Here is a 17,412-nt window from a genome sequence, read left to right as displayed (position 1 = left end):
TATATCTCACTTGGTTTTTATAGCAGTTTTGTGAGATTGGTAGGGCTGATTCTATTTCCAGCTTATAAATGAGAAAATTAAAGCACAAGGAAGCAAGAAATTTGCTCAGGGTTTCCTTTTCAATGAATGAAGAATTGGAGATTGTGACTTCCAGTTATCTTCATAGAACCTGTACTGTTAGGCTTGGAGAGTACCTTAGAAGTCATTCAGATTGTTACTCATATAGTTGTACATATTAGAAAACAGGTTCAGACAGATTAAGTGACTTGTACATTTGACTTCATGTAAATGTTTTGTCCTTCCTATAAAAACATTTTGTGTTGGGTTTTCTAGTTAATTTCAGTAGTTGAAGCTGAGTTTTCTCTGTTCAGATCCAGAGATTCTTTCTACAACAGTCTCCTGTACTATTAGAACATATCAAGGAAGTTGCAGTTTAAATTTAGCATGTAGAACCCTCAGTTTGAGTACAATTTCATTTCTGATCACTGGAAATGGTAGTTGAAAACTTTCTTTTTTGTTTTGTTTCTCTTCCATCTAGTTTTTTGACCGTATAAAATTATTTGGAATGCCTGCTAAGCATCAGCCTGATCTTATCTACCTCCGCTATGTACCTCTCTGGAAGGTCCACATTTTCACAGTCATTCAGCTTACCTGTCTTGTTCTATTGTGGGTGATAAAAGCTTCAGCTGCTGCAGTAGTTTTTCCCATGATGGTAAGTCTTTTCAGATTTATTTGGTCATCACTGAATAATATGATTGTATAGTTTCATAGTAATTCCTCTTAAATTTATAATTGATCTTGAGAAAAAGAATAGACCATTTTAAGTGTCTTAGGTATTTAAGGATCTAGATTACCTCTTTGCAGCTGTAAACCAAATCTTTTCCAATCTGAATTTTCGTGTCATTTTCTAGATTTCTTTAACTCTTTAGCCTTGGGCTGTAAGAGCTCTAGTTTCTTTTGTTTTGTTTTACTTCATTTTTCCTTTTCATTTGCTGTGGTGCTAGTAGTCAAACTCAGGGCTTCATACATGCTAGGCGAGCACTGTACCACTGAGTTACACTCCCGTCCCTAGAGTTCTGTTTTGTATTTTTAAAGAATTTAAAAATTTATAACATTTATGGAACAAATATAATGCCAAATTCAAAAATAAAGCAACCAAAACAACATAGTTCTTTGATTATTTCATTATGCCTTTTTTACAAATTGACCAAGCTAGAAGTTAAAAAAATTATAAAGACTATAAATAATTTTAATAAGATAGTCTAATTCATTATAAAAGTAGCTAATGATTCTGGCATCAAAATAATTATTAGCATATTTCTTGAAAATGTGATTGTGTACCTTTTAACCCTTAGTTAAAATCAAAGAGACTGAAAACCCTTGGTAGAGTTATTTAGAATAGTGTTAGGGGAGATGGATGCCAGAAGACATGGAAATTAGTAGATTGTCTACTTCTGCAGTAATGCTAGAAAATGGGAAAAAATATTTTTCATAGTAGTGATCAAAAATCATGAAGTATTTAAGAATTAACTAAAATAAAATTTAAATAGAAATTTTAAAGAAAAAAGTATGTAATACTAGTTTCTTAGGGCATGGTTTAAAACAACAAAAATGTATTGCCTTGCAATTCTGGAAGCTAGAAGTCTGAAATCAAAGTGTGACCGGGTCTACGCTCCTTCTGAAACCTGTGGAGGCATCGTGCTTCATCTGTAGCTTGCAGTGGGCTGCTGCTGTTCTTGGCATTCCTTGGCTTGCAGCTGCATTAATTCCAGTGTCTCCACTTGGCAAGACATTTTATAAGGGAACAGTTCATACTGTATTAAGAACCCACTCTTCCCCAGTATGACATTTTCTTAGTTACATCTGTATGAACCTTATTTCCAAATAACATATTTTGAGATATTGTGAGTTAGGGCTTCAACTTGTCTTGTTTTTGCAGTACTGACAATCAGACCTCAGGCCCTTGCACTGAGCTGTATCCCTATCCCTTTTTGAGACAGGGTCTCACTAAATTGCCCAAGCTGAGCTTGAACTCCTGCCTCAGCCTCCCAGAGTGCTGAGATTATAGCCATGCACCACCACGCTCAACTTCAACTTGCCTTTAATGGGGTAAAAAATTCAACTTTAGCAGTAGTAAACAACATAAAATAAGACCTGAACCAACAGATATGCCATGCTGCTCGTTATTTCAGTTTTCTGAAGGTAGTTTATAAATGTAATACAGTTCTAAGCATGAATTTTATTAGAGTTAATATATGTATTGAGATATAGGGGCGTGGTATCATTGTGAACTAGATAAACAGTTTTAAAGTTTATAGAGAAAAATGCCAGACTCATAACAATATAGATTGTAAAAATGTTCAGTATTGTCAGTGTGGGTTACATGGATATATAATTGTTACAGCATCCAACTGTTCACATGGTTTTTCTATTTTATTGTATGTAAATTGTATATTTAAAAAGAATAAGGATATAGTATATGTCATAAAGTAACAAAACAAAGATAATTAGAATTGTAGAGTGGGGTGGGGAGCTTTGCCTGTTCTGTTGGGACCATATTTTTGGATAATGAGGTCTTTAAAAATTGCTGTCAAGTCAGTATAGCCAATACGGTATGGAAATGGCATAACAAGAGACAGACAGATTGGAAAACAGACTAATGAATCCAGAAATTTATCTGAGTATATGGCAGTTCTATCACATGGATATATTTAAATTATTTAAAGAGCATTTTGAAGATGGTGTCATTTCTCCGGGCAGTTTTAGTATGTGGTGTTGGAAAAGCTAACTGTGTACACTGGGAAGTGTACAAAAGCTCGTACTCCCCATCTCACACCGTGTTCAGGGAGAAATTGTAAATGGGTTCAGGATTTAAAGGGTAAAATAAAGTTTTAGTAGGAAATTGAGAAGAATATTTGTATAATCCAGTGAGTGTAAGTAACTTTTCAAAGAAGACAGGTGAAACCCAACTGTAAACAAAAGGTATATATTCTTGACTACAAGATCGTTAAATGTTTTTTCTACATACAAAAGATATTATACATAGTAAAAATCATACTGTGAACTGTGTGAACTGGTAGGATGCCTTTTTAAAAGTATTTAAATGTATTTAACATGTTTTATAGTATTGTGCACAAAGCAAAGAGAAGATTAAAACATCCAATATTTTGGATTTTTTTATGAATTTTTATGAAAAATATTTGTAACATAAGGCAAATTTACAAGTTGGGACACAAAAATCAAAAAATGGGCAGGTGAAATGAATAGACCCTTCACACAAGTACAGATAGTCAATAAGTATATGAAGAAATGCTCGACATCACTGGATATTAGAGAAGTATAAGTTAAAACAACACTGAGAAAGAATGGTCGTCATCAAGAAATCATAGTAACAAATGCTGCAGAGGCTTGAGGGGTAAAAAGAAGCCTTATAAACTATTGTTGGGAATGTAAACTAGTAGAGCCTATGTGGATATCAGTATGGAGTTCCCTCCAAAAATTAAAACTAGAAATTCCATTTGACTCAGCTATTCTCTGGTATCCTCTGGAAAGAGTTAAAGACCTTATATTACAGAAATATATGCGAACCCATATTTATAGCAGCATAGTTCATGGTAGCTAAATCTTAGAAGTTGCGTGTATGTCCATTGACAGATGAATGTGTAATGAAAATGTGGTATTTATACACCATGGAGCACTACTCCACCATAAAGAAAGATAAATTTGAGTGATTTGTAAGAAAATGGATGCATCTTGAGCCCATATTATTAACAGACACTCAAGCTTAAATATTACCTTGCTTCTCGTATATGAAAAACCCAGAGTAAAAATAAAGAGTAAAATAATAGATTACAGGAAGTAGGGAGATAGGTCCTTCTCAAGGAGGAAGGGGATCAAGAGATGGAAGGAAGGGGATAAAGGAGAGAGGTGAAAGATGAAGAAAAGGAATTGGGACGTGTTTTGTGCCACTCTGCACGAGAAATGTAAGCATTCTGTACTATACACATTGTCTTGGTTACTTTTCTCTCGTTGCTGAGACAAAATACCCAACGCCCAAAATGAAGGAAGGAAAGGTTTATTTCGCTTACAGTTTGTGGAGGTTTCAGTCCATACTTGGCTGGCTCTGAGGCAAAAGGTAGCAAAGCAACAAGAGCAAAGGGGGGAATGGCAGCTGAACAGCAAACAGCCAGAGCAAAACTGGAGGAATGGCAGCAAGCAGCTTCTTTTTTCATGTCTTACTTTGTAAACAGGCTACCCCCACCTAAGGGGGTGTAGCTCTCACATAATCTCCATGCCCTCCTCTTCCATAGGCTCAGGATGTATACAAAGTATCTTGGCTTCCTGCTAAGTCACTTAGCCAAACCTCTAGACTCCCCAAGTTGACACAATGTTTCAACCATAACACACATGAACTTAATAAAGTAAACCGAAAAAAATCCTAAAACCCAATAGAAAAAAAAAGAGAAGCGAAATGTTAGGAAACAGCAGGTTAACAGAAGAGGAAATCCAAACAGCTAATCAGTATTTGAAAACAGGCTCATTCTCAGTGGCTGCAGAGGAAAAACAGATTAATGCCTTTTTCACACATGAGATTGAAACCTAATGCTGGAAACAGGTGATCTAATGCACTGCTCAAAAGCTTTTTGTATAAACTGGTAGGATGTCTTTTTTAAAGTTTAATATATTCACCATATTTAACATGTTGTCTTACAGTATTACGCAGAAAGCAAAGAGAAGATTAAAAAATTCAGTTTCCTTTTTTCTTCCTTTGTAGCTATTTTTAAAAGCAATTCGAAAAGGTAAATAGGTGACTCAGTTTCTTTGCAATAAGATAACGAATAAAATAATTTTTAAGCAAAATACATGATTTTCCCATTATTTATAAGATTTAATAAATACTTTTCAAGTGATATAATTTATATGTTGCTTAATATTCCTTCTCCTCACTTTTGAAGGTTCTTGCATTGGTTTTTGTGCGCAAGCTGATGGACCTGTGTTTCACAAAGAGAGAACTCAGTTGGCTTGATGATCTTATGCCAGAAAGTAAGAAAAAGAAAGAAGATGACAAAAAGAAAAAAGAGAAAGAGGTAAAAAGAGAAGAATTTTAATTTTTTTTAATATTCTTTTATTTAATATTCTCTTATTTAATGTATGTATAACAGGAACTATTATATAACCAATTTATTGACTGAGTTCCCTTAATCCTCATAAGAAGCTCAACAAGGTTTAGATACTGTTTTTCTGTTTTACAAAAAGGAAACTGAGGCAGGGAGATACTAGGTAACTTGTCTTAAATACTACCTCTTTCTCATTTCACAGTCTTGCCCTTGTGTGTCTCTAACACAAGAATTTTTGGAAAGTTACATACTGTGTGTATTTAACAGTAGAAGAATTAGAGGGTTTAGTAGTTTTAAAATATTAGTAGTGCCAAATAATTCTGTGTCATTGTCTGATTTAACTGTAAGTATGTTAACTGCATTAATTTTAGCATACATTTTAATAATCTGGTGTACGTACCAGTAAAAGGAGTTTTAAGTATATAGCTGTTTTTTAAAAAATGTATAGTGGGGCCGGGGATATAGCTCAGCAGCACAATGTCTGCCTGGTAAGTGCAAGGTCCTGAGTTTGGCTAAAGCTTTGGGTTTTTTTCAATTTGAGATGGCGTTTTGCTGTTACCTTGGCTGGTCTGGAACTGGTGGACTCAAGGGGTTCTTCACTTTAGCCTGCCAAGGAGCTGGGACCGCAAACATTTCCAGCGAAAGTGTGGTCTTTATGTTGACTGTTATGTATTACCACTAGTTAACTTGTAGACTTACGTACATGAATGCTTCATTCTGAATCATTTTTTTATTCTTAATTCATACACTGCTATCACTTAAGGAAAGTCAGACTAAATATGTAGTATAAGTGATTTTATTGATTGTAGTGCTATACTTAATTTTCTCATACACAATATTGTTTGAAAATCAAAGATAAAGATACACATTTTTAGAGGCTGAAAAATTACTGATTCTTTTTATTTTTGGCAAAAATTCTTACTGATATTAGGGCTATGAGGCTCCCAATACTTGTTTTTATTAAAGTTAATATGTAAATTCATATTAACATTTGTTAATATCTTCTACAGGAAGCTGAACGAATGCTTCAAGAGGATGACGACACTGTCCACCTCCCGTTTGAAGGGGGAAGCCTCTTGCAGATCCCAGTTAAGGCCCTCAAATATAGGTGGGATAAAAGTTTACTTTCTTAAAACAATATTTCATACCTATGTCAAGTACAGGAATAAGTCATATCATGGTTTAAACTAGTGATTTCTGTTTTTAAAAGATGACAAAAGCCTATGTCTGGTGTATGAACTGAAGGGGAGCTTCACACAGTTGGAAAAGGAAGTTCCTTGGTCCTTTTCAGCCCAGGTTCTAGCAAGAATGAGAAAAACTAGAGCTACATGAGAGCCTTAAACAAACTGTTGTGCCAAGCCAACATGATTTACTTGTCAGAAGGAAGGTTAAAGCCCGTGTACAAGTTTCAGAATGGCTCTGTCCATTTTTCTGGTCAGAATAGTACTTCTTCTCCTTTCCTGTCTTCAGGATGGCTAGGCTTAGTGTGTGCTGGAAAATGAACATTGAGTTCATTTTCTGATAACCTTCCAGTGTGTACCTGTGCAGAGGCTCAATAGCTCTCCTCATTTCCAAAGGTGTAACTTCATTATTGACAGTCAAGGTGCATATTATGGGAAATTATGAGTGGCTTTCATTTATAGTTCATCATATATTATTTTGGTGATAGAGTTTGGGAAAATGCATTTTTGTAGTTTAAAAGATTAAACACCTGTATTATTTGTATATACTTTGGCTTGTGTTTCTGCACACTTCCATTTCTGATTAGCTTTTTAGAGTTGAGAATTTAGTTGCACAATATATAACTTCCTTCTCTGACCAGTTGGAAAAAGTTCATTGGTGTTGTATTTAACTAACTTGTTTCAATCACTTTTCATCCTTATTTTTTATAGTTTTTATAGTCACATTTGGTCTTAGTACATGTAGGTTAGCTGTGATAAGTGAATTAAGCAAGTAATTGTCCTCTGTACTTCTTGCTATTAGTTTCTACTGTTGATATTATTCTATGTTCATTTTTCATAATTTTCCCTTCAGTCTTCCTACACTTTACAAACTATAGAAATGATCTGTGAAAGTATAGCTTTACATACACTTTAAATTCAGTGCTAAGTGTAGCATTTTTAATTTATCCAGTTAGGATACACCTCTTTGCCAGGTTTTATAAATGTGTGTTATGTGAATTTCATTGATTGTACCTCTAAAAAGATTATAGAAATTGCTGCAATGGTGACAGTTTCTTAAGGTTACTCGTCACTTAATTTCTACCCTGCTCTATCATTTTTTCAGTGTGACTGTAGAAGAACTTCACAATTCAAATGGAATTTATATTGTCTGATACATAACAAAAAGAATATCTTAGTTTTTCCTTTTTTTAAAAAATGATGGTCATTGTTAATGTTGCTTTTCTTAAAGTTGCAGCATCAAGAACGCCAAAAAACAGCTTACCTATTTTTTTTGCCAGAACTTTTCTTCTTAAATATCTTTGGATTATTTGCCCTGAAGATCAACTGAGATATTATATGAAAGCATGTGGAAAATGTAAAGCTCTCTAAAATATGAAAACAATTCATATAATGCAGGCAAACTCTTTTCAGCTAGTTTAATTTTGAGATAAAATAAACATATACTGTATTCAAAAAAGGGTGTTAATTTCTTCAAATGGGAAAATTCTTATTTAGAGGAGGATAGAAATTTAGAAACTTCATTTGGAATTCTTCTCTTCAGTTATTTGGAGTTGATAGCCAAGTGAGTAAAGGTTTACTGCAGGCAGGAAAAGCTGCAGGCTGCATGGCCCTGCCATGGTAAACTTGTGTGTTGAGACTCTCCTGTGACCCTGTCACACTTCTCTGTGATCTTAAAAGCTAAGCAACATTCTGACTTAAAGTGTCAATAAAGCTAGTACACCTGTTTAACCACTCGTAACCTAGCCACTGTCACATTGTTAATTTAACATCATCTAATTTGACATTGTTTATGGAGCTTGTTTGCATGAAATGTTTTTCTTTTAGTGAAGAAGAAATGGCTTGAAGATATTTCTGTTAACCTTACAGTACTTCCATATACTTGAGACTGATAACCTGGAGCCCTAAATTAACTATTTATGGACATCATTATTATTGGATTTGGGATCTTTAATTCATTTTTGCAGTAATTCATATACACCTAGAATTGTTACATTTATCCTTTATAATAAGTGGACAGTGTATCTTTCAATTTTGATAATGGATAAAATAACACATTGATGCTAAAAATGTGAGTGACAGCCAAAATGAGACTTATAAAGCTTTTCTAGTATTATCCTTTTAAGTATTTTCGGCACTTTGTTCTCAGTTGCAAAGTGTCATTGTTTTTTTTTTGAATGACTTATAAAAACTGAACAACAAGGATTTTGTTGTTTTTTCTTTTCTTTCTTTTGTTATGTTAATGCACTGTCCTACCTCAGCCTTGCAAGTAGTTAGGATTATAATTTTTTCTCACATACTGTGGATATTTATTTGAGACTGAAATTTGGGCCAATTAGGAAAGTTTTCTAATTGATACTGTTATATAAACATATTAGTATATCTTTTATATTATGTCAGTAATAATATAGCCAAGATGACCAGAGGGCATTATTACTGGAGTATTGCTGAAGTACTGCTGAAATCCCAAATCGAATTCTAAATCAAATTTCCATAAATAAATCTTGCTACTTGGTTTATTTGTTTGTTTGAGACAGGATCTTGCTATGTAGTCCAGGCTGGACTTGAATTCACTCTGGAGCCCAGGCTGGCCTTGACCTTGTGGCAGTCCTGCCTCAACCTCTAAGGTGCTGAGATTATAGGCATGTGCCACCATGCCAGTCAAAACTCACTAATTTAATTTCATGCTTAGTTTTAATTTTAAATGAAGATGTAATTCTCTCCATGAGGGCTTTACAAATGAACTCCAAGATTTTGATATCTTGGTGGACCTTGATTTAAGTGCATGACAAGGGTTTTCTCAATTTTCTGTTGATGAATGCAAATAATTGTGTAGATATAAATATGACAGTATTAATGCTTTGCAGGTACTGAATACTAACCATAAAGTGTATTTGTTCCTCAGTGTTGATCCCTCAGTGGTTAACATATCAGATGAAATGGCCAAAACTGCACAGTGGAAGGCACTTTCCATGAATACTGAGAATGCCAAAGTAACCAGATCTAACATGAGGTAGTTATAACTGTTCATGCATTGTCTACTTATTGCCAGTTTCCTACAGAGCTACGCAGTAAAGTCATCACACTTAACTTACCCAATTCGTATTTTACTTACTGCCTTTCTCCCTCACTTCTTCCTTTTGTCTATCATTTTACTATTAACTGATCAGATACTAGTAATGATTCTGTTGTATAATTTTAAAATTTACATAGTTGTATATTTTAGAAAACAATTTAAGCTGTTTCTATTAAAAAGGAAATTTCATATAACAGCGTAAAATAGATGTATAAAAGTTTAAAAAACATGCAAAGAAAGATAATTACTAGGGACTAAATAAATACTCTAATTGAACACTAAGTCATGCATTTTGCTGGTCCAAGAAAAACAAAAACCAGTTGTTTTCCTTATGTTTTGATTTGTTTCACTTGGCTTGGCTTTCATGTGTCATTTTTTCAGGTAAGGTAAATGCTTTTCCTGAGGATATTTGGAAGAAATTAAATTCATTAATATAATGACCATTATAATGAACCAAGTATTAAAAGTCATATAACCCTTTCCTTACATGTTTTTCTTCCTTTGCCCTCACTACAGGGCTGAGACCGTGGAATTGTATTTGATAATCTTTAGAACTGTAATTCTCAGGTCTCTGAGACACCATGTCAGAGTATGTGTGCGAATGTATAAATGACACCATGTCATTCATACTCAACTAGTGTCTTAGGTTTACTTTGTATCAGATGCTATGCTGGGTATGATAATATTTTGCTTGAACTTCAGATCACGACCTTCCCCAGCAGCAGATAGTCATATAGCTAATGTTAATTGCTGTCTTTCTGAACTCTGTCTGGTAATAATAATTAATTAGCTTTTCCCCCCATCTACCTATAGAACCTTTTTTCTACTTAATACCTGTCACAATATGTTTTACTTTTCTACCATTGTTTCTGGAGTTCTGTTCTTCTAACCAGAACGCAAGGTAGTATTTCCTGTTTGCAGTCTGTAGAGTTGTTGTTTGCTGTACAGCGACAGGGTTGTACTAAGTGGCCCGGCCTGGGTTCAAACCCACGATACACCTACCTCCTGAGTGCTGGGATTCCCAGTGTAGACTGCCTTGTAAAGCTTTCCAGTTAAGTTCTTTGTCCTTCTGATCATACTGCCAGAACCTCACTGATCTCTTTAATGTTAATTACTGGGTTTCATACTTGTGGCCCAAGGTGTTACATAGTTATGATAAAAATAAAGACCTTTTTACCTTTCATTCGAGTTGCCCTTCTAATTCCAGATGACAGGAGAGTAAGGAGAATGTCTTTGCAATGTCGTTTTGACAAAAAAAAAAAATCATTAGGAGCTGTTTCATTCAATTTGTCTAAAGAAAGCAGCAAACAGTACTGCTCTGAAAATGTTTTTCAAAATCCAGCTGTTGGGGCTGGGGATTTAGCTCAGCGGCAAAGCGCCTGCCTGGCAAGCTCAAGGTCGTGAGTTCGGTTCCCGGTACCAGAGAAAAACCAAAAAAAAAAACAAAACAAAACAAAATCCAGCTGTTGTCTGACAATTACATCAGTCAATCAAGTAATTAAATCCATATATAGGGAGTGATTTTATATCATTAACTTAAAAATGTAGAATAGTGTGCTGTTCTTGTACTTGTGAGCCAAATTTAGGAATGGAAATCTTTCCAGTTTGTTATTTTTTTAAGGAAATTACTTTATACCTATCTACATTAATAAAGATTTGTGTTAGTGGATTTTTCTGCGAGATAAAAGTCAAATAGTATAACTCTTATTTATGCATGAAGTAAAACTGGTAACCATTGTTATATACTGACTCATTTTAGGGAATGGTTTTCTATTAAAAATGTAATTTTTAAAAAAACTAAGAATTTTTAATAATGTGACTTTCTGATTAAGTTTACTGGTACTAAAAATAGGCGGTAAAAAATAAAAATGAGCAGTAAAATTAAAGTAGCAAGTCATGCGTTAGTAGTGTCTTTGGATAATCATCTCAAAAGGTTTAACATAGATGCTCATTGTCAGCCATGTTTAGAATCTAGTATTTGTTCTTTTAAATTTTTTCTCATTCTTTGTTTTAAATAGCCCTGAAAAACCTGTCAGTGTGACAGTAAATTTTGAAGATGAACCATCAAAGAAATACATGGATGCTGAAACTTCCTTATAGAATTGAACCAAGCAGAATTATATATAGATATAGATGTATATCTATAATGTATGTGTGTGTGTCGTATCACTCTAACAATATTGTACGTCATGCTATGTGTGCATGACTGCTAGGTGTTTTGAAATAATACCTGACGTTTGTTACAAGCACCATGGAGACTGTGTATATTAATGAAATAGTCTCTTAGAAATGAGGTACATGGTTGTTATTATTAAAATATTTATTCTGTTGGAAAAAAGCTTTTCTGTTATGCAGTAGAAAGATGTAGAGAAATGCACTGCAGGCTTTCTTAAATGTCTCTGTTCGTCAGTGGCAGTTCATACCAACCTGAAGTGGTACCTACTTAAGTTTATAGTTATCATTTTACTTGAGTGTCTAAAAACATTCACCTATTGCTTCACCTTTGTTAGCTTAGTACTTTACAGAAAGAACTGTGCTGTGAGATCAGTGACGTGCTGGCTTCTGTGTGTGTCTTATTTCTGTGCTGTCCCCCCTGCTGCACAGGTGACAGCATTTCTTGGCCATAGAGGTGATTGGACAGCAGCGGGAACTTTCAGTCTAGGAACTATAGTTTTTAACCTTTAGTTTTAGGATTTTTTTTATACCTTGAAACTTGCATATCTAGGTTTCTATTCTAAAAGCCAAGTAAATTATAGGTATTTATAACTTAGCACCCATCCAATTTTAGCTTTATGAATTTTAGCAGCTATACAATGCCGTTTGCAATGAATTTTGTTACCTTTGTAGAAATTATTTTCTCAAATTATTTTCTCAATTCACACTTTTTTAGAATTCATAAATCCTCTATTCTTTGCTGTTGCTCTCTTAAAGTGAAGTAGTTTGTATCAGGTTCAAATCTTTATTAAATTGCCATTATAAATAACATCGTCAAGTAATCAGGAGTCCGAATCCTCTGAAATGGGCTTATGATCAGTATTACTTTATTAAGAATTACCTTTCATTTTCTTACTATTATTTTTCTTGTATAGATTATATTTAATAGGTTTTGCCCCACAATTTCACTTTAAGATATTTTACTTAAATTGATATACTTATTATATAAACATTTGAAAAGGTAACCAGTATAAACTGTTAATGTAAATAATTGGTGCTCACTTGCATTTATGTTTATTATCTTAAAGAAATTGACAGATTTTTCATCTTTAAAGCACTGCCATATTTGTCTTTTAAAGAAAATTAGACATATGTATAGCTCAGATTGATGGCATTCTTCCTATTTTGTGTTAGTATTTTTTAATTTGGTTTTTCTGATTTGCCCTTCTAACTTCTAGGAAATCATTTTAGTCATCTTTTATATACTCTTAGCTCCATGTAGAAAAATAATTGTTAGTGTTAAGCTTGTAGGACTGGGTGAATGGGGTTGTGAAACTGATTTGTCAGGAGACTAATGTACAAAAAACAAGTGTAATACTGGAGATGGTGACATGAATATTAGGGGAAACATCTTAGTGAAATTCCAGTGTTCCCTTAAGTCATTTATAATTAAAGTGTGAAAATACAAAGAATTGATCTTAAAGAAGATCACAAGACATGCCAAAAGCTGGTATTTTAGAAACTCTAAAATGTTTTCAATCCATTCTAAACTACATTATAGCTGATAAAATTTCTTCTTCTGCAGATTCTAGTAAATTAATGAATTCAACTTTTGCGTCAGCTGCAATGTTGGAATGTAGCTCTTTTCTTGAGACTGTAGTTGGCATTATTTGGTACTACCTGAAAAAGAGTTTCAGACTCTATTGGCTATTGATGGAGAGTATTACCCATGGTGCTTATTATTACGTGCTTCCATTTAGGTGATTACTTTGTGTTCATAGCAGCACAGCCAGTTCCAAAGTCCCCAGTGTCTGCTGCTGTTTTTTTAAACTCCCCTGATGTACCTGAACAAGAAAGTCTCCTCATCATTTCCTTGTGTTTGGACATCAAAGGGTTGACAAATGCACTTATTTTACAGGAAGTGATTTTAAAATTTAAACTGAAAACTACCTGGGATCATAGTGTTTCTCTGATATTATATAATTATGTATAGTTATTATCCAGTGCTAGAAAAACCATAACCTGCAAGATACTTAGCATTCAAAAGTATTCTATTTCCAATTATTAATGACTCTGCTTTCTTTTGACTACTTGATTTACAAAATGATCTGATATGACTACTCCACTGAAGAGCAAAGGTAACTCATGTTTAAGTAATTAACTGCTTGTGTTAAGTGGAATCATGGATAGCATTCATTCATTGCAAGACAGTGAAGGATATAATTTACGGTATATTGATTTTTAAGTGTTGCCTTAAATAGGTGTATATGAGCAGTAGTAATTGCTATGTACTGATTTACCTCAAAGTGCAAAATAATTAAACCTGTGCATATTCCATTTACAAAATAAATTCAAACAACCCTGCACTTTCTTAGATGCCTTGATTTTTCAGAATGGAGCTTAGTGCTACTGAATACCCTGGCCACAGAGCCATCTCAGGATGTTCTTTTCTCCACCCTATTTTATTTATTTATAGATGTCTGTTTACAAAGACTATAATAAATTCTGATGTTAACCATCTGAAATTTACCTTCAGTTGCTGTTTCGATCTAAAATAGCAGCTTTTGAGAAAATGAGCTGAGTTCCTTACAATAAAAGGATAACTATATATTTTTAATATTAGATATGCTGATACATACAACTTTCTAAAGCATATTTGTGTGTGTGTGTCTCTGTGTGTGTGTGTGTGTGTGTGTGTGTGTGTGTAGTTAGCAATCTTAAATCTCTTATGTTGTTTAAAGCTGTGGCATATCTATGTTCGGACTTGCCAAGTCTTTTGTAAAATGTGTTGGATAAAACTTTTATGTGCTAATGCATGTATTTATAAAGGAGATTTGTTTACCACTCAAAATTAATAATTTTTGTTTTCTTCATCCAAAAACATTTCTGTTTTCCACAAACTCAAAGTTTCTGTGTGAGTATACTAGTTGACTTTTTCCTTTCACAAAGGTGGGTTCAAAATTCTGTAAAAAAAAAAAAAAAAGAAAAGAAAAAGAAAAGAAAAAAAGAAAGAAAAACCCAAAAAAACAAAAAAAACTGGTCTCTGAAACTGAGGTATAATACCAGAGTTTGCTATTTAAAGGGTTTTTATCATGTACATCAGTTCTGTAAATGTGCTTGATAGTTTAACATGTGAAACATCTGTTTCAGAGTGCTCAGATTTTGGATATATAAGCCATCAATATAACATTGCAGTTGAGACTGTTTATTTTAAATAACTTAATGTTTTAACTTTATTTATGTAGATTCACATCATTGTTACCATATACAGTACAAATATGTGAAACGTCTTTTCTTTTATTCCAACAATTATTTATTTTTAGAAAGTAAATTTAAAGACTTTAAGGACATTTAAGGTTTAAAATAGTATTCAGATTTCAAAATTTGGCAATCTTAATGTAGTCTCTTCTAACTTTTCAGAAAGTAAAGTGTCAGTTTTAGAAAACATAGTTGAAAAAGGAATCATCTAAAGATTTTTTAAAAATTTGATTACCACATACTTAGAATAATTGTTAAGCCCCATGTTTGTTTGTAATCATTTTTTTGCACATTGATTGGTTTTGTGCTGTGGCTTTTCTTAATGTTGCTTTATTATTCAAGGTTTTTGTTTCTGTGGGGAGGGTCTTTCAATGTTTACTATGTTTAAATAAACAGAAATTGAATTTTATTGTTCATTTACGTAATCTTTGATACCTTGGTGTAATTTCACAGTATCGATAGAATTTTTATGACTTTTATAATTACAGTGATACTTGCTTTTGTAATAAAATCCAAAGTAAATTAAACGTTAAATTGTAGAACTGATATTTTTCATTTATATGAAGTCCCAGTCGTTATCCAAGTCTATAATGTGAACCATCCTGCCTTTCACAGTTGTTTCATAATTGTGAGAAGAAAACTATTTTTTGTAGATATTATTGAAGTTGAAAGAGCAATAAAAGTCTACTTAATAAGTTGCTGGCTATTGTCTTTACTTTGTATTTTATTGATAGGGTTGTGCATCTTTCTCAGTTTGAGAAGAGATAGGGGAAGAAAGGGAGTGATTGGTATGTCTTGCCTCCTAATAGTCATATGCTTTAGAAGAAGAGACAGGAAAGAAGAAATAAAAACAGTGAAACAAAATAGTGTTTCATAGTGTCATTTTCACAGTTAAGAAATACTGAAAATATCCTTTGTTAATACTGGCCTGACCTCTGTCAGCCTTTTCCATTTTCTCTTACTTTAAAATTAAAATTGGTTGCTGTTAAAAAAAAAAAAGTTGAAAATAAAGTCCTTTTTAAAAAATTGGTTTATTTTTTCCCCATTTTAAGACTACTTTGCTGGGTGATGTGTAATGATTTGAGTAATCCTGACATTACAGGCAGGTTCTGCTTGCTTTTCTTTTTTGTTGTTAATTTATTACAATTTTTTTTTTCCATAATAGCGTTGTCTGTTTTCTTTACAGCATGTATCTGTCAATATCTCCATCTGCCTGTATGTACTATGCTCATGTGTTTTTTGTAGTGAGAAACTTCTGGTACTTCTATCAGTTTGATAACATGATAGTATGATGGGTTAGGGTGTTTATGGTTTTGGAAGTTTCATGTAAAAGTTTTAGAAAAATACTATTGTCAATTTTTAATTCCCATCTATTAATACCAATTTTTTTAACTGGGGAAAGAAGAAAAGGAACCATAATTTTCTCATTTCTGTTTGATCTGACCTTGACATTCCAGTTTCTACACTTTAATGTAACACTTTTCTATTATTTGGAAAACCTGCTTTTCTTTCTTTTTTGTTGTTGTTTTTTTTTTTTTTTCTGGGACCGGGAATCGAACTCATGACCTTGCGCCTGCCAGGCAGGCGCTGTGCCACTGAGCTAAATCCTCAGCCCCCCCTGCTGTTTTTTCAAAGCTTATTTACTTCCTATTGCACAGAACCTTTCACTTTCAAGTCTGCATCATTCTTCACTTTAAGTGTGTGGGAGGTGAGTGTGTATCGTGTACCTTTTTTTTTTGCCTTTAAACCATTGGTCTAGAGGGATTTGAGAAGTTTGGGGAAGTGATTTGTCTTGAGTTGACCCTGATTATCTAAGGATTTATGTTACTTTTGTTTTCTATGCTGTAGTTAGGATTTTGTATTGTTTTACTTTTCAACTATGTGATTGACATAGTTCAAATGAATGAAATGTACATTCATTTTAGGATAGTAAAAACATATTAGAAAACAAAGGTAGTATCAACTCTCAGGTTTGAGTCGTCCTACATAAACTGTAAGGGCTAGCGCAAGCATGACCGCTTTGGGATTTTACACGTCGTCACCTTCTTGCAGAGCACAGTCTGAACCTTAACACTTGGAAATAGTACCTTTCTCATAAAACCAGTGTCTTTGATACCTTTCTCATAAAACCAGTGTCTTTGATACCTCTTACGTCTACATATGTTAAGTCATTTTTAGGGAAGGCCAAAATAATAATCAGAGACACTTTTGTTTTTGTTTTTTGTTTTTTTACAGAGCAGTAGATGAGAAACACATTCCATCTACTGATGAATATGAAGAGTTAAGAGTCACTGCACCTCAGGACTTAAGGATTAGAATATATGTGTAGAATTTTTTTTTTACTCAGCACCAATCCTTCCTCCTTGTCACATTTTTTGGTGTTTTCTTTATTGGCAACATTAATTCTGATGGTTTTATGCTCTCTGAATTTTAACTAGTTCTGTCATAGTCCCCCAAACTTGGCTTTCATCTTACCTTCTGCATTCCTAAAATAAGATCCTATTTTTAAATTTAAAATGTGCTTGATTAATTACACAAATCCAGTTACTGTTATCCCACTGGGTTACTTATTATTCAAAACAAGCATCAAGTCGTGGTTCATTCTAAATCAAATTTTGGGGAATTT

At 33.4% G+C, this 17,412-nt stretch overlaps 1 protein-coding gene across 1 annotated transcript in view; it reads left to right on the top strand.

Moving 5' to 3' along the window:
• Slc4a7 (solute carrier family 4, sodium bicarbonate cotransporter, member 7) overlaps window positions 1–15,484 on the top strand; it is a gene marked incomplete at its 5' end in the record, with an annotated part of 67,976 nt that extends 52,492 nt beyond the window's left edge. Inside the window, 5 exon segments of the mRNA XM_013515625.1 lie at window positions 539–712; window positions 4,956–5,087; window positions 6,128–6,225; window positions 9,204–9,311; window positions 11,393–15,484. Of these exon segments, the coding sequence (XP_013371079.1) occupies window positions 539–712; window positions 4,956–5,087; window positions 6,128–6,225; window positions 9,204–9,311; window positions 11,393–11,474 (594 nt within the window).
• Between the last annotated feature and the right edge of the window lie 1,928 nt (window positions 15,485–17,412).

The sequence above is a fragment of the Chinchilla lanigera genome, unplaced genomic scaffold (genome assembly GCF_000276665.1).
Source record: "Chinchilla lanigera isolate Chin_1 unplaced genomic scaffold, ChiLan1.0 scaffold00029, whole genome shotgun sequence".
In the NCBI taxonomy this organism is placed as follows: Eukaryota; Metazoa; Chordata; class Mammalia; order Rodentia; family Chinchillidae; genus Chinchilla; species Chinchilla lanigera.
The sequence above is the reverse complement of the archived record's forward strand: the minus strand, read 5'-3'. Positions and strand labels throughout refer to the sequence as shown.